Below are 18,836 nucleotides of genomic sequence, written 5' to 3' on the forward strand. Positions count from 1 at the left end.
ATTCAAACATTTCTGTTGTTTTTTTGGGGTAGCTTTGAATGTATGGAAATAATTTGTTCTGTAGTATTTATTGCTCTCTCAGCACATTAAAGACTTGGAATAACATGCATTGCTTCAGCTATACTGACTGTAAAAAGGACTGCTGGGTCTAGTCCTATGAGGTATTCAGCTAGATTTACTCAGATCTGGGATGTTTACATTTTTCAATATTGAATGTTGTCACATCTTTAAACAAGACTTGTATATTATATATGAAGCAGTGAACAAATGAATTATAATACATAATTCATTTGGTTAATTTAGTCAACAGAAAATGAATGCCTGTCTATCCAGTAATTGCCCTCCTCTCGTTGCACACATCACAAATTACTTTTTTTTTATCCATCTTCAAACTGTTTATGCTAAACAGGGTGACAGGAAACTTTCTGACTTTCTCAGGAGGCAAAGGGCACAAGGCAGCCAACACTGTGCCACACATTCACACACACAGTGACCTATCTGTTCATACAATCGATAAATCAGTCAGTCAATCAAGCAGTTGATTAGTGGTGACCTTTCCTTGTCTATGTCTTAACAATGGAGAAAGTGCTAAAATTGGTTAAGAATTATATTAGTCCAAATCAGACCTAGCTGATATTTTCCCAAAGATATCCCTTATATCTGAGCTGTTAATTAGAGGAGGGTAGTGTTTTTTTTCATATACTTGAGACTGCATGTTTAATTTCCTTAAAAGACAAATACGTTTTGTGTGTGTGTGAAACAGGAGTGTGATGTTATTCCCTTATTTACCTTCTCTGTGCTATATTAGAACTGAAACCACAAAAGATCTTATCAAAGTAAATGTGGAAAAATTCCAAAAACATCACTAAACCATAAACCAGAATTTTTCAACCTACAGTGTGATTTGACCTCTATTATTACCACAATTTCAAAAGGCCTTATACAGTGACCAACACAATTTTTTACATAGATAGCAGATTGCCGCTTATAGATGATACTTAAAGTACAAGCAGACGAGTCACGTGATATTACATCTATTGGTTCAAATACTATAGCGCCATCGAGGCATGCTTTCTCATTGGATAGCAATGTCTTAGGAAGTGAGTGGTACACAGCGAAATGAATCTGCTGGCAGCATTGTCTGTGGAATGAATGGGCTGTAGCGGATGGAAGATCTTTATTAAGCATATTTCTTTTTACGAAATCTGAACTAAAACGATGATACGATGACGATAAAGAGACCCGTGCGCAAAATCTTGTAAGTAGCAGAGTCACGCTTTAAGTTTCCACTGATGGGGAAATCACGGGGCGCATGAGATACAAGGGAGCAGCTCGTGCGATGCTCTTGCGCTTTCGTGCCAAAGTGGGTGTGCTTGAAGCACGAGACGCTTGAAGTGTTAGGTGCATGCACCGGGGAAATAAAAAAAAGCTAAATATTTAGGTTATATAAATGGAATATCTGGGTTGAGCTCTGTCAGTAGACACCAGGAAACCATTCAAGATTGACACCTGACTAAAGCGTGGTTTTTTAACGATTCTGTGTCTTTCGTTGAAGAGTCGCGTTTTCTGGAATTAAGATTATTGAGGTAAAGCTAACAACAATAATAATGGTGATTGAGAGGATCGTAATATTTCGTGTAATATTCACTATTTTAATTTTTCCACTGGAATCAGAGATTGACTCTGCGTGTACATATCAGGCGGATACAGCTAACATGGTTATGAGACTGATGATGTTCTGTTCGTTTCTTGCGAACGAGATCTATCGTTTATATGTGCTGCTTCTATGTCGAATGAAATTCGGTAGCCTGTGCTGCACCTAAGCAAAGGAGAAAGTGCTATTTTTGTGTTTAAAGAAATGAAAGCCGTTTTGGGCTGTGTATTGTACCTTCCGGCTCGGGGTTATTGCCGGTTAAACACCTGTACCAAACTGTCATCGTCGCAGATCGTTTTCCATGTGAACCTATGAATCGATATTCCAGTTATTTAGGGCCTACAGAAGCGATTTGCGCCTCATACCCAGGTATTTGCGAGTGTTTCTTCTAACAGAATTATATACTATTGCCTTCGTGAATATGGAATGGTGTCCTCTGTTTCTTTAACAAACGCCATCTAAAGGCATAGCTGAAACTGTCAATCAGGACAAAAGGACACGTCACCGACATTATGTTAACTAAATGATAAATGGGTGTCAAATTTTCTAGTGAGGGGAAAAAACTGTTGAGCAGTGTTTGGTCCTTTCAGAGTTTCTGGGTCAGTCCGTCTTTTGCATGGGTTCATTCCTGTTTTGCAACAAATGTATTATCTGAAATACTTCACTGGGTTTTATTGCCCTCTTGCCATCCTAGGAAGGCAACCTTATTTTTAACAGTCATTGTTTCTTGTGTATAAATGGCAATGATCCATATGAACAGATAGTTTAAAATGCTTATTAATTCCACTCTACACCAATTGAAATCATTTAATATAGCCATATTGTTATTTTTTATGTATATACACTTCATTTTCTGATTGATTGGCAATCTGTCCTCTGCTCCCTGGGATGGGCACCAGACTGAATAAGGGGCATATTGATGGTTGTATAAATGGATGGATTTTTCTGCAGTTGTCAAGCAACAGTTATATGACAAGGTTTGTAGATATTCCCAGGGCCCGGTATCATGAAGTGAGATTTGTTGGTTAACTACGGTGTAGACAAAAATTATTAGTGCAATATGAAAAAATGGTCAAAAGAGGAAATGAAATAGAGGATATTGAAGAACAAACTTTAAAAATTGTCAAAAATGTTACCACTATTTGTGTGCTATTTAAAGAATCAAGAAACTTTTATGCAAACATATTGTGCAATCGTATTCAAATTATGTCATTTATTTCCTTCAAATAATTTTTTGTGCACCTGGCCATTCCTAGAGTTGGACGAATAGGTGACAATGGGAGGAGTTCTCAGTCGATAGAGATTATTTAACCCAACATAAAACGGCAGATGTTTCAAACAGGCAGGTAATTGCCTGCCCTTAGTTTCTACAAGTAGCCCTGGTGGTCATTCTCCACACAAGCATTTGTAGACTTATTTCAGTTTCCCAACATGGCTAAAACTGTTGAAATACCCAATGCACTGAGGGAAAGAATCATAAAATTTCACGGTCAGGGTCTTTCTGTTAAAAAAATTGCCACCAGACTTGATATGAGGCACGCAACCGTGCACTACATCATTCAGAAATTTACGAAGACTGGTGAAATCATTACTTTGGAGGGAAGATGGAGAAAGAGAAAGACCTGCCCAAGGACAGATAGGTACATCGATGAGCTTGCAATGAAAAACCAAAGGTTGCTACACAAATAGCAAAGCAACTGAAGGAGGCTACTGGGATTTAGGTTTGCACACAAACAATAAAGAGCAGGCTGAACGAACGTGGGCCGCATGGCAGGGTTCCTCGTAAGAAGCCATTTATAAGTAAAAAGAACAAACTGAAACATCTGAAATTTGTCAAAGAACATCTTCAAAGAAGCCTGTCAACTTCTGGAAATTAATTGTATGGTCAGAGAGCAACGCAAAGGAGGAATCTAGTCCTTAAATCCAACCTTCAGGCATGGTCTTGGGAGAGTAGTGGTTTGGGGTTGCATGGCTGCTTGCGGTGTCGGCAATTTGCATTTTATTGAAGGCATCATGAATTCTGAGATCCTCTCTACCCATATCATCACATCTGCTGCTAAACTGCTTGGACGTCACTACATTTTCCAACAAGATAACCGCCCCAAGCACACTGCAAAACATATGAAAGCCTTTTTCCACCAAGAATAAGGTGAAAATGCTCGAGTGGCCCCCACAAAGTCTGGATCTCCATACTACTGAGTACCTCTGGGCTGAGATAGAGAGGTAATACCCAGCAGACCCAGCAAAAAAACAAAGAGAATTTGAAGGACACGCTCCACCGCACATCAGAGAGCCTTGATCTGGCCATTTGCAGCACGCTTGCTGAAACTACGCCCAAGAGGCTACATGCTGTTATTGCTGCCGAAGGAGGGCCTACTAAATACTGAGCAGGGTTTTAAGAAAACTCCCAATTGCTAGGTGTACAAATAATTGTTTGGCAATAAACTTCATAATTTGAAAACAGTTCCAGAATATGTTTTGAATAAAAGCTTTTCTTGTTTCTTTACATAACTCACACATAACTGTAACATTTTAAGACCATTTTTAAAATGTATTGTTCAATATCCTCAATTTCATTTGCATTTTTGACTTTTTATTTCAAAGTGTACAAATTAATAATTTTTGGCTACACTGTAGATAACTTATCTGATCTGAAGTAGTCTGGGCTAAATGTAAGTGAAGATGGAATCCTTTTAAACTGGGATACCTTAAATCAAGGTACAAGAAATCCTGCATTGTAATACAGACCCCAGATGCATAGTTATTGTGTAGGAATTATCATGGTTACCTGCTTAATTGCATTATACTGAGGCTAGGGCTGCAACCCATCCCTTATAATATGGGATTGTCCTATATTAGAAAATGAAATGTCAATCCTGTATAATGAAGGATGAGTGGCAACCCTACCGGAGGCTACACTGTACACAGTACCACAGTAGACACCACTGATCGCCAGACAGCTAGGAAACAGAGCTGCCTGCTGTGTATGTAGAAGTAACTTTGTGTCCTCCAGATCATTTTGTCATTAAGCTTTGTTTTATGGGCCAGGGTATTCCAACAAACTCTGAGCCTGTATTTTGTGGAGGGGGCAAAGATCAGGAGGGAGATCTACCTGTAGGAGCTGAAAATTAAACAAGCTGTTGTGTTTTGCATCATTCAGAACAGAGGTGGGCAATCTTATCCGCAGAGGGCCGGTGTGTATGTAGGTTTGTGGGATAACCTTTAGGTCAACTGTTCAAACCCAGGTGTGAGGACTCTCAGCCAATTAGTAGTCTAATTAGTCATCTAATTAGGGAGTTGCAGCAAACACCTTCACCGAGGCCATTTCTACAGTAGATGAGATTTTCCCACCTTTCCCACATGACCTGAGCATGTCTGTCTGTCTTGTGTATTTCTTTGGTAATTGTGGCCGTATACAGTAACTGTCACCCTTGAAGGTGACACTGCTATTGGATTCGTTCCTTCCGTCTCTGCTTTGTACTTACACTGCAGTTTCTGACCATGCTTAGGGAAGCGCAAGCCTCTTGCCCTTCTTTCATCACACTCCCCCGTAGCATGCAGATGTCACACCACTTGCCTCCCGATGACCAGGGGAGTCTGAAGTCTGGTGCTGGCTTTTCTTTTAGTTTTTTGTAAGACTGATGATTATATCACCTTCAGATGTCAAAACTGCTCTTTTCTCAAGTAAAGGAAATATTACAAACAGAATGGAATGAAAACGTTGATGATAAAAGTCCAATTATTGGAAAGCTGAAATTAGTTGAAATCGATGGGACCAGGTCGTATAAAGTGTTATGTGGGCCGAACCCGGCTGACTCACATGTCTTTACTTACAGGTGAAGATCTACCTTTATGTCCTGTATGTAACACTCCTTTTACATTTATATATTATTATTATTATTGTTATTATTATTTATTTAGAATGGTGTGTGAGTGTGCCCTGCGATGGGCTGGCCCTCCATCCTGGGTTGTTTCCTGCCTCGTGCCCATTGCTTCTGGGATAGGCTCCGGACCCCCCGCAACCCAGTAGGATAAGCGGTTTGGAAAATGGATGGATCGATGGATCGATGGATAAACGTAGCATTGTATTTACATTGTTTTATCTATTGAAAATGCTTTGGTTATTTATGAAGTTGTTACCCTTTTGCTTCTTGAATTTGGTTTAATATCCATGTGCTCTTGCCATGAATGTAGTCCTAGTTGCTGGCGTGACATTAAGTATCAACATAACTAAATGATCATTATGGCAGCCAGTATGAATCAGTACAGGGTTATTGGGAAAACCAGTGCGGTACACCTGTGCTTCCACAAGTGTTGGGCCTAAACAGAGAAGGTGTTACCACAGACAGTTTTCAGATGGTTATGTGTCTGTTTTACCCATATAGTACTAAAAAGCTGGCATGCGGACACATGTTTAGCCCGTCGTCCAAATGTTTTGCCCGTCGTTTCATGTTTTATTTTATTTTCAGATCGACAGATTGGCTCAGTATGTAAGACTGATCATACTTTCACAGGGGTCGGGGTTTGAATCTCTTGAATCTCTTGAATCTCTTTGAATCTCCGTTCTGTGTGTGCGCATTTTCTCCGGGTCATGCAGGCTTCTCCCAGGTACTGTGGTTTCTCCATTCAGTTAGTTGATCTGGTGTCTCTAAGTTGCCTATAGTATGAGTGTGTGCCCTGTAATGGGCTGATTTCCTAGTGCCTTGTACTTCTTGTGCTTTAGTTAACATGTGATGAGGTGTGTAAGCAGAGCAGCTGGCTGGGAATCTTCAGCCAGGGCAGATTTACAGTATGAATGAGGCTGTGTTCCCCCTCACTCGCCTATGGGACAGAACTAGTTTCACTTTCAGGGCTTGAAGATGTGTATCACATCAGAAACATCCCCATCTACTCTCATGACCCACAACAAGTGAGTAAAACCATTATTCACGGTTTTACTTTAACTACTCGTAGACTTCAAACAAAAAATTTTTCATGTCATCTTAAATAAATTTATATTTATAAATAAATTTATTCTGCAAATTAAATGGAGAGCTGCATCTATTGACCTATAATGATTACTGAATACACATATAGACACACACACACATACATATATATATATATATGTATATATATGTATATGTATATAAATGTATATATTGTATTTGTATTCACTCATGTACATATTTATTCTTATATTTTGTATTTGTATATTTTGTACACCACTACTGCTTGTGGAGCTCGCACACAAGAATTTCACTCACATGTGCTGTACCAGTGTACCAGCAATGTGATGTGACAATAAAAGCGATCGATTGATTGAACGAAACAGTTGATGATGTGTTTTCTATCACCCAAGCGTACTTTATGTGTACCTTGTCAGAAGGGATTGCTTATCACATTTATTGGTTTATATAATTATAGCATAAACACTGTACTGTTGTGGAGCTTACCGTGCAGTTGGTAAAGATGAGTATCCACTTTTGCCTATGAGTTAATATGTATGCTTCAAGAAGTAGGAAGATCATTCTGAAAGTACAACTAACAAGAAAAATTAGGTATTTTTTGCATGAAGGCCTATCGTTGATCCTATGACTTCATACCTTTATTAAGCATACTTAAGCATATAATGTAAGAACATTATACACATTATACCAGTGCAGGCGGCTTGTTTACTTATTACTGTTTGTATGCCTATGAAACTTCAGCTTTTTTGTGTAATTGCTCCTATTCATTTTAGTAGGAAAAAAAAGAAGGTTATCTGTTTTAATTCAGAGCACCCAGCACTACTCCACTTTGCCTGGGGTCACAATACGATATCGTGGCTCTGTTGGAAGTAGGAGTAGTCAAGCCAGAGTCTCTCATTGCTGTGACAACTTTACTGCTGCGTAAAGTAGAGTTAAATTTGTGGTACGGACCCTGTTTATCGGTGCTGACTGTTCTGACAAATCACCTCTGCCTGGTCATTCTCAAACCTAACCAACTTGCCTCAAATGCAGGAGGAGCTTGATTAGAGTGGATGCATATTAAAAAGATGCAAAGGTTGATCAGCTTCAGGAGATGGAAAAAATAATGTTATAACCTTAGCAGGCACTCTTAGGTTTGGTTGTCTTTAGCTTATTATGAACTTTAGGCATTAAACTGACCATTTTCAGTTCTCTTAACTTTTTTTCTCTTGTCACACTTAATATACACAACCATTTTAACAGGAAGGCATTGCTGTGCATGTTACTTTGAAAAACTTAGATGTACCTAATATAGGGAACTCTATTTTTAGTTTGTTCGACGAACTGCCACCATATATGGTCCGGTAGCACCTTGAGTTTGCACCTTTTGTACAGTATATTTCCAAAGAATGGTATAAATAAAAATTGCATTTGCTGTAGAGATTATTATTATTATATTACAGAATTAACTGTAAAAGCCCGCTATGCCTGTCTGACTGCATCAAGTGTGTGAAACTGGATGTGTTTCAGTTAAGCCATTTTGTAATGTAGACGTTAGTTATTGTGTGGTAACCCAAGAAGGCTGAAGACAAAGCCAGCATTCTGGCTAGATGAATAGGTGCAGTGGCAGGATGCCCTGATCTTTTGGTAACAAAGGATATGAAAGGCTTAAAAGAGGTGGCACAGTATGTGGCAGAATTCGCCTGGCTTCTCAGAAGCCTGTATCTGCTAATTCCTGTAGTGCCAAAGTGGGCCAACAGGTATACAGACCTGACCTATTGACTATGGTAAATTTCTGCAGGCTCTTGTCCATTGTACCCTTGTAAAAGGTGTTTAACCTGACCAGAAATAAAGTTTGCTTAAATTTTACCATGTGTAGCTAATGGGGGAAAATGAAGTAGATAATTTAATTTTTTCTCTATATGCAAAAATAAATATATAGAATCGAGCAGCTGTCAATGTCTGTAAGACATTATACCATAAAAAAATGAAGATCTCTAAACACAGGAACCCTTGAGAGTAGCAGTAATTATAAAGATGAGTCAGCTTTGTAGCCACAGAGTGCGGCCTTATTTTGTGGTCTTCATTGTCACGGCACTCCTTTGTAATTGTGTGATAATGTAGCATTGACTGACGAGTCACTGCATACAAAGTAGACTATGCAGTTGTGTTTTTAATTTACATAAAAAAATTTTATATACTTTCAGCAGCTCTCGCCTCCTCAGGAAGGCTGTTCCAGCGGCATGGAGCGTAACGACAAAAAGTTGTATCACTAAATGTTTTTGCTTTGCTTTGTCGAACAGCTATGGGAGCACGATAAGTTCTGTGCTAGGGGATGGGTCAGCCATATGTAGAATCGGAGACATTGAGTACCTGAGCATCTTCCCCTTTTAATTTTGATAATAAGTATCTTCTTTTTAAAATCCCCCTTTTCAATCATCAGATGATCACCAACTTGGCAAACCACAACCCACTCAAATTATTAATACAGTAACACGGAAAGAGCCGTGAAAGATAAGGAATCAAAGCAGAGATACTAATAGTATCAACAATACATTCCATCACACGACCTGCAAAGTTGTCTTTGGCAAGTAGCTCAAAGACGCATTCGAAGTGGGGACTGCAGTTGAACAAGATTGTCTACTGTCACCTTTACTGTTCTTGTTTGTGATTGGTCCATGAAGTTGCAAAATGAGGAACAGAATTGATGATCTTGATGCTTGATGATCAGGGGCCTGTGTCAATGATGTAGCAGATACCTCGCTCAAGGCCTCGGTGTTAATAGAGGATAAAACTACAGTCCTTGACAAGCAAAACAGTATAGATACCAGCTGCAATGTGGGAGTATCTCATTGGGAGAATCTCTGATAAGTCTCCCTGGTTTTAGGCTGGATTGTTACTAGTGTCGGTGACATTCCCGGCTCAAAACTCTCGATGTGGCTCTAACCAACTGACAAGCAACACTTCACCAATACTAGTTGGAGAGAAAAGTACAGGTCTGTTGAAGGCACTAAGGAACAGTTTTTATTTGACACCTTCAAGCCTGTTGTGGTGAGTTAGCACTGTAGCGCTAACTCACCTGGGGTGTCTGAAAAAACAATATAGAATAAACTTTTTAGGTAAGACTAAATCTAGCTTTGCATAACAGCCAAATTCCCAGTCTGCATACATGCATGGGTATTCTAGAACTTCAAAAGCACCTGTTTGCTGAAGGAAAGACATATAATTGCAGTGCAGACAGCTGTTTTTAGAATATACACTGTTTCTTGTGGATTTTAACTTCCTGAAGTCTTATTGTGATGATAATAAATAGAAAATTGAAAGAGAAATGGTGCCAGATTTTTATAGATCATAGGCCTAGTTTGTTCTCGGCATCCTGAGTAAATTCCTTGCAAAACAAACACAAGCAGGGCCCTCTGTCTAGAGCACACTTCAAACGCATATTTCCGGAACAGTCTTGCCACACCCGCTTTTGCTAAATGGCGAGTCTTCTGATATAAAAAGTGCGATTCTCACCATTGTAAAAAGCCTTTCTATTAATATGCAGGAAGACCTAATAAAGGGAGGGGAAACACATAAATAGTCTTTTTCCTCTGTTGCCCTAGATTTTGTATTTTGTTAAATACTTGCGGCAAATGCAAATTATTAATAGTACTTTTCAATGGTATCGCGATTTTCCATAAGCGCATTGACCCCTGAGTTTTGGTGGGTGGGAAAAGTTGCACAGTAAAGCTTCCAGCTGTTATTTTCGTTGGCATGGCAGTTAATTCTGTGAAAATGAAGAACTGTCCATATTGTCTTGCCCTTCCTCATTACATTTGTGTCTGTGCGGGAAGTGGGGAGTTCAAACCCCCGAATTTACATGGCACAGTGGCAGCATGGTCCTCTTTCACTCTGTTTCTTAGCTTGTCCAGGTCGTTTCCTACCCAGACTGACTGTTACACAATCAATACCTGAGTAGCTTTTTATGTTTATGAATGAAGCAACATTCTGCTTAGGGTTATGTTCTGCTGTGTGATCTATGCCTGGGGGTGGTTACTACATATGGATTGACTAGATGGAGGTTTGCATGATATAAAGCTGAACATTAAAAATGCCATCTGTCATTAAAAAAAAGCATTCCGGGAAAAGCTTAACTATTGTATTTGCATTAGGTATGCCTGAAATTAAATGTCTTCCATGGTACAGCCACTGGAGTGAGAAAGACAACAGTTTGTTTAATATGATGATATATTTGTATATACAACTGACAGTTGTCACACTAGCAGTTTGTTCTTGGGAAAGTGAGGAATGGTGAGCGGGTTACTGCACTTCTCCTATGTTCTTTTTATTCTACCCCATCTGGAGCTGTTCTGAGGCAAAGTGTTTGTTATTCTTGGTGTGTGGATTGAGAACCAACATCTGAACTGCTACAAGTGATTATTTTTTTTCCTTCCCTTTTCCTGGCTCTGCTAAGTTTGGGTGCATGATTCTTCCCTGAGCAATGAGGTCATTGAAAAAGATCATCTGGATAAGTAGTGTGAGTTTCTCAGTGCGAATGTGATCAGAGAGCAGTACCTTTTACAGTATGTCATACCTGGATCACAAACAACTTTGATAATGACTCCAGCCTTCAGGCTTGTGGTCAGCATTTACGTTTGTCTTTGGGTGATCATCTAAGTACAAGGAACGACACAGGTGAGTTTGTTGAATGGACTAGGCTATGCATAGGTCTATGTTTTAGTGGATTTTTCAGGATGATTGTCATAGACTAAGTTAGTCAGTGGTGCTTGAGCATGCTGAATTTTTTTTATGTTGAGTAAAGTGAAGGAAGCTACTTATAAATCAGTCAAAAGGGGCAGAGTCAGTGAATTTTGGATTTGCTATTAAATACTTCCTTAAAGAAAAACTGTATGTAATAGTTTATCAATTGTTTTTCAAAAGTCTGAACTTTGTAAGGTTTTGTTGTGTGTTATTCACCTGCAAACCTTTTTGTTCTTTTTTTTAATTTAATTCGAAGAAAATGGTTTCTTAAAATAGTGACTGTAATGTTACAGTATTTTTATTCAATTTTTTTTTCGTGTGTTGAATTGTTGCAATTGGAGGAAATTGAGGGTTAATTAAAACGATCTTAGTCAGTGCTTACAGAGGGAAGGGGCTTCGGTATGGAGGCCAGTTTTTAATATTTTTATTAATATCAATAATATTAACTTTGGTAATCCATAGACTAGGTTTTCCAAACAAAATTAAGTTCTGGAAAAAGCATATATCAGAATCAGTGGCCTGTACTGCAAAGTGGGGTTACTGGCTTATCGGGGTAACTTGTCGGATTTAAGGTAGTCTGAGCAAAATGTAACTGAATGAATATGAAGTCTGTTTAAACTGTGGTACCTTAAATACAACAAGTTACCCCGATAAGCCAGTAACCCTGCTTTGTAGTACAGGCCACTGGTTTAATTGGCCAAGTATGTTCACACGTAGAGGGATTTTTGTCTCCAGTTGTCTCTGCTCATATTCGTGCAGTAGGTACAGATAAATAATAAAATGGTAAATGTTTAATATTAAATATTAAATAAACTTAAATGTTTACAATACTGAACAAATTTATTTGTGGAATGTAACTTTGCCATGGTTATTTGAGTGAAATTATCTCATTGACATTTTCATGTATTCAGAATCGAATCCAGCCAAAGCCTCACTTGCTGGAATAATCGTTTTCATTATTGTATGACAATGACTTAGGGAAGTTTTTTTTTTAAATCGTATGTTCATGGGAAGGAAGTGTTGTATTTATCTTTTCAGTTTTGCTTTTGTTGTTTGTTTAAAACCATTTCTGTAACCTTGTGTGACCTTCCTGAATAGCTTGACTGTATAGACCTTGTTAGGTGATGTGATGAGGTTAATGATGTATCAGATATGCAGTGGGGTGCTGATGTCCTCATGCAAGTTGCATTTAATTGGATAACATCAATCTGTGTAAGACTCGCTTGACAAAATGAAGTGTATAATGAGTGTTCGTGTATGATCGAGGCATGCAGCAGGTCTGTGACTCACAGCAAAGGCTATGTGACTCAGTAGGCTAGTCCACTGTGCTTGTGATCGGAAGGTCACAGGTTTGAGCCCTGCTGTCAGTAGAATAGTCACACATCTGTAGCTCCCTGAGCAAGGGCCTTAACCTCTGGTTGCTCCACGCTGTGATCTCCAGTCTTGCTCTTACTTACATACTGTACGTCTCTGTGTGTCTCATAGTGAGCAAAATGAGGCACGCAAAAATACTTCCTCCTAGGCATTAGTAAAGTGTTCTATTCTATTCCTGGTGGTTGAAATGTTCCCAGAGCTGCAAATGGTTGTTTAAGGCACAACAAAAGAACTCAACTAATGTCTTGGAAAAAATTAAAGTTAAACCCTATTCCTTCTCTGTCCTCTGGTACAGCCTAGCTGGAAGATATTTGGTCTATGCTCAACATTTTCTTGTAATAATAATTTGTAGTGGAAAGTTATTGGTTTTCACAAATAGTGATGAACTTTGATGAAATGTGGCAGACGTTTCTGTAGACTATGATCAAGCATTACATATGAAATGAAGAGCTTTTTCCTTAGCTATAGCTATAGCAAAAGTTATAGCTGCTTTTGCTATAGGAACCTTCCAATCAGAGAAATTAAGAGGATTGGGTTCCTTTTACAGGAAAGGCAATTCATTCCATCACTATGAGCTGGGTCTGTGAGCCACTTACCCCATGAACCTCGACTGACATCCCCCAACTTCCTTCATATCTTTTATTAATGCCTTGTACATAGTGATACTCGTGGCGACAGACTAGGTGTGGTGTTCATACCACCACAATCGCAAAGCAGAGATTATGGAATGAATGAAATCCTGTGGGAGTCACACGCTGAACTTAGTAATAACTGCACAACCCCTCCGGCACATGGCAAGCGAGGAGCGTTACCGTCTGCCTTTCCAGTTGGGGTATTTATGGGGCAAATGAAGTGCAGACCTGGAGAGTGGAAATGGAGAAGAAGGCAGTGCCGGACGAAGGGGAGGAGTGTGAAACTTCATTTAGAAGTTCCAATTTCATCCTTGAACAGCTTTCTGTTTGTGCTGCGCTAATATCATTCTACATGTCATTTTGCAGCTACTGTTTTATTTCTACTTAAAGATTACCTTAGGCTGATGCAGTGGTTAGCACTGTTGCCTCACACCTCTGGGACCTGGGTTCGAGTCTCCGCCTGGGTCACATGTGTGCGGAGTTTGCATGTTCTCCCCATGTCGTCGTGGGGGTTCCTCCGGGTACTTCGGTTTCCCCCCACAGTCCAAAAACATGCTGAGGCTAATTGGACTTGCTAAATTGCCTGTAGGTGTGTGTGTGAGAGTGACTGGTGTGTGAGTGTGCCCTGCGATGGGCTGGCCCCCCATCCTGGGTTGTTTCCTGCCTCATGCCCATTGCTTCCGGGATAGGCTCCGGACCCCCTGTGACCCAGTAGGATAAGCGGTTTGGAAAATGGATGGATGGATGGATGGATTACAGGCCTCCATAATAACCAAGAATAACTGTTTGGCAGTGTTCTAGGTTGTCTGTGGCTGTAATATTCACTTTAAAGCTTTGTAATTGTGTAAGAGGCCTTACTGGGCACTGTGACAGAAACCCAAAGAACTGCACAAACTTTGTTCCTGCTCGTGCTGTATTTTCATTCTAATGCATTTACTAATTGCTTCAGATTCCAGGCAGTACTACCGCTAATACACACAATCGCAAACTTCTGTACACTTTGTCTCCTGAAATACTGCAAATACTTAAGATCGGCCCAGAAGATGAAAGTATGCCAGTAAGAAACACGGTTCCCTTTCTGTGATATTGGATAGTTAATACTTCTTACAGACCATGTTTAGTAAACCAATTTGTGTATATATACACAGTTATAAAGAATGTTATTCTGTGTTTTCTAAAGAGCAGAGTTCCAATAAATGTACACAATTGGTTATAGTATCAGAGTTACTGTCAGGGTGATATATACTGTGGTGATGAGAAGAATAACACATCATTAAAAATAATAGCTATAATCCCAGTAAATGGCAAACGACTGAACAGATATTATCATATCAAGATGACAAAGATGAATGAAAACCTTTCATGCTGTATTTGGGGAGTTTGGGGGTAATTACTACATAATGCACCGGGGTTCTAGATTAATGGCTGGACTTGTACCCCAAAGCTTTGCTCATGACCGGTGTATATGGCTGTGTATGTTTCATAGGAGAACAAGTTAGTGATATGTAACAAGAAGCATTCAAGTATACCTCTGCAAATGGAAATTAAAGCATTATTTCATATACAGCCGTGGAATTTTTTTTAAAAAACCTGCATTTTTTAAATGCTGCTCTACTTCTGGTTCTGCTGGCAGAAGGCTACACTGTGAGGCAGGCTGCTTCCAGACCTCGAGTTTCTAAGACAGCAGTACACAAGAATAAGGTGAAGCAGGAGACACTGGCAATAACCAAAAACCAGCCAGGTTAAGGGCAGAAGCAACTTTCTAATGCCAGAGATGACCATCAACTTATTCAACAGTGCCTCATAAATTGGAGGACGACCTTAAGTGACCTTCAAAAAGAATGGGAAACGTGAAGTGGTGTGAAGTGCACTGGTAGGATAGTTAGGACTGCTACAGTAGAACTCCTAAAAGCCCTTAAAGACCTATAAAACAAGGAAGAAGCCCTTCATCAATGAGAAGCAAGGAAGAGCCAGGCTAGAGTTTGCAGAAAAAATATATTTTATGCAGATGCATTCCCATAAACTGAGGAATAAGTGAAACTAAAAATGTTGTAGTGGTCTCTTAATTTTTTCCAGAGCTGTATATATAAAAATACACAAGCACAATTTTAAAAATGTTTATTTTTTTTTTTTGCTTCAGTGTATTTTTTGCTAGTGAAATTAAGCCGTCTGTCTGTCTGTTTAATTAGTTAATTCATTTATTCCTTTGCAGGGCTTTTTTGCAGCTGTCCATCACAAGTGTCCCTCCTAGAGAACTTTTCTACCGGGAGAACAGCATCCAACAGGCAGAGGTCACCAGTATCTTATGGTGCTCAGGGATATAGAGTCAGTGACCGACCCAGGAAAATCTTCCTCCAAGAAAGAGAACTTACTTTTACAGCTATGCCCAACCTGCAAAATGCCAACACTTCCTTCAGTTCCAGGCAGGAACTCCTGGATCTCCAAGATGGGTCAACTCCTGGCTCCCTGGATGATCACGATACAGCGGAGATCCAGGATGTTTCCCCAGAAGGTTCCAGTCCTGGCAGTTCAAGTGCAGTCAACCAGAAAATTGACACGGTGTCTCTAGGAGAGGGTTTCAGGGAAGAGACAGGTGGTTCGTATGGGGTCAGGTTTGTCCCTACAGATTCGGAGCATCTCTGCGGCTGGGGAGCCCTGACTCCCCAGTGCATCCAAGCCTTCAACACACCCCGCTGGGTGCTCTTCTTCCTGTGCGTGGCCTCCTTCCTTCAGGGGATGATCATCAATGGCTTCATCAACACGGTGATAACATCCATCGAGCGGCGCTTTGACCTGCGCAGCTACCAGACCGGCCTGATCGCCAGTTCCTATGACATCGCCGCTTGCATTTGTCTGACCTTTGTCAGCTACTTTGGAGGTACGGGCCACAAGCCCAAGTGGCTTGGCTGGGGTGTGCTGATCATGGCCCTGGGCTCTCTGGTCTTTGCCCTGCCGCACTTCACCACCCCCACATACCAGGTTAGCATGGCGGAGCAGACCAGCCTGTGCTTGAACAATAGAACCGGTCCTTGCCATGAGAACAGGAGCGGATTGTCTAGCTACAGATTTGTCTTCATGCTGGGCCAGTTCCTGCATGGTGTGGGGGCCACACCGCTCTACACCTTGGGTGTTACGTACCTCGATGAGAACGTCAAATCCAGCTACGCACCAGTCTACATTGGTAAGTAGGTTTCCAGATGGGCATAGTGGATCAGATCTCATCTGGTATTACACACACACACACGCTTGCATATGGCACCAATCACTTTCACCAGTTTCAAGCTAAAACTGACAATCAGGAGTAAATCATTGAATGAAGACAGTCATGAAATTTTGCTTCATGGTTTGTGTCATGGAAATTTCTTTAATATTGTGTTTGCCAAACAGCCACCGTTTGAGAAATGTGGTCACGGGTTGCTGTGTGTGTTAAGAACTCTGTAGTCTAGTCCCTGGACATGACTCCGACAAAGAGGAGAACGTTAAATATTGTTGTTTCTATTCTCATCATTGTCATGACCGGAGGAAAGTCACTGCCAGAGATCAGAGGAGTCCAAACCAGTATGTATTCGTAAGCCAGCACAGGCCCTAAGAGATTAGGCCTAAATCTTTCAACAGAAGACTGAATGAGCAGAAAATACATCCTAATTATTCTACAAAGAATTACAAAAAAGCTCTGACACCACATGTGAGCTGCATCTTTTTTTATTTATTTAATTTGGATGACAAACTATTAAGTGTCTCTGGGTTACATTTGTTGTAAGCTGCATTATTTAAGACTTGAGTAAAATAATGATAGCAGGTAATGGATTATATGGTTATTGGCATGAATCTTGTTTCTTTAAAAACAAACTGAATTAAGGAAGTGAGTCTCAGAACTGCAGTCATATGCGGTTATTTTCGTAGGGCTAGTTTGTTGCAGCAACTGAAAGGAGCTGTAGAAGGTTGGAGGTTATTGTGAAGGGTAGTGATGTATAAGGGAATTGCCAGTGTTTGTGTACGTTACCCCTGCCAGACAGACCCACTGGCCATGCTGAGACCTTTGGCATCCATGCTTTGTAGGAACACAGAACTGAAACACTTTCACTATGGGAAAGGGAACACACTAGTCACCTGTTTTTTGTTTGGGAGCTCTTTTTTTTTTTTTTTTTTTTAAAAAGGAAACAAAGGCAGAATGCCAGTTGACAGGGTAAACACGGATCTGAGCACAGTTTAGAACCAGAAGGACCAGTCTCCAGCCATCTTAGAATAAACTTTACTGATGTTGGTTGAAGCAGGTTGCTTGTCCATTTGTCGCAAATGTTATAACATCTAGTTATACTTCTTTTTCTAGAGCGTTGCTTCTTTTGTTCTTTATTGAGAAGAATAGTTGATCTCATGGGTAACATTTTTCCTTACTTGGTTTATAACGTCATTATTTTAACACGGGTTAAAAATACTAAATTCTGTCGCTATTTCGAAATGACATTGTAGCTGTGGCTTACATGCATCTGTGATTTACACGTTGTTCTTTACGGGATACAGTTGATCCGTTTAATTTCCCTGCACAATAAAGCTATCCTTTTTGCTTTTTAGGCCTCCAGCAATACACCAGTCCTCTCAGCAGGGCCACCAGTCCCAGCCCAGACATCAATAACATGTCCTTGAATTGCATTTTCCTCCTAGCAGTTAAAAAGCTATCAAAGACTATCAAGGAAGTTTAGCAAATGCACTTGACCTAAACAAAAACAGTTCATTAGGATGCAGACAGGACAAAGCTAACAATGCAGTCAGTCCCGACTGACTATCCTCCTCTTCCCAGGAATTTTTTACACGGCAGCCATCGTGGGACCTGCTGCTGGATACTTGCTGGGGGGAATCTTCCTTAACATGTATACAGAGATCCACGAGACGTAAGTGCCCCTCCTGTCCCACTTCCTTTTATGGATCCTTGCACGGTTGCCTCCAGTCAAACCTCTGGAAACCTGCATCTGCTCATTCAGTGGAAGTTAACCCCGCTGTTGTACATGTGTGGAATCCTTCCACATGATTTGTTAATTCTCAGTTTTATAGGTTCCCTGGTAAACAGACTAACCCTCAGGGGACTCTCCCATGGAGCACGTCAGGTGTGAAATACATCGTGAGAAACTTTTTTATGAACCTGAGGAAGAAGACTTTAACGTCCCGTGGAGCGACTCGGACGAGCTCCCGGACATCCTGCCCCATCGAGCGCTCCCCAGACTACATTTTGGTCGTGCAGAATTCTAACGATGTCTCTTAAAAGACAAAAAATAAAAACAACCTGAGCAATGCCATATGGAAAATCCAACACTGCCTCCTACAGCACCATGCATGCGGAGCAGCATACCAGCCAGGCACAGACGGGGACTCGTTTTCAGCCTGGGAGTTTTCTGCCCAAGACCAGCCCATTTTGTTCTTGTTCTGGGAGAACTTTGATAAATGATTGTTATTAGGCCGATAAATTTATTACTGACATTCCAAGAAGAAAATAGCAGTAATAATAATAAT

At 40.3% G+C, this 18,836-nt stretch overlaps 1 protein-coding gene across 4 annotated transcripts in view; it reads left to right on the forward strand.

Annotated features, from left to right (window-relative positions):
- Positions 1-1,102: 1,102 nt before the first annotated feature.
- Positions 1,103-18,836, forward strand: part of LOC125744551 (solute carrier organic anion transporter family member 4A1-like) — a 28,884-nt gene continuing 11,150 nt past the window's right edge. For 2 of the 4 annotated variants that reach the window (XM_049016523.1, XM_049016520.1), the window contains exons 1-3: positions 1,103-1,258; positions 15,544-16,512; positions 18,130-18,220. In XM_049016523.1, the coding sequence (XP_048872480.1) occupies positions 15,714-16,512; positions 18,130-18,220 (890 nt within the window). In that variant the 5' untranslated portion in view covers positions 1,103-1,258; positions 15,544-15,713. The other 2 variants (XM_049016522.1, XM_049016521.1) reach the window with 2 other exon arrangements.

This window comes from Brienomyrus brachyistius, chromosome 6 (assembly GCF_023856365.1).
Source record: "Brienomyrus brachyistius isolate T26 chromosome 6, BBRACH_0.4, whole genome shotgun sequence".
Taxonomy (NCBI): Eukaryota; Metazoa; Chordata; class Actinopteri; order Osteoglossiformes; family Mormyridae; genus Brienomyrus; species Brienomyrus brachyistius.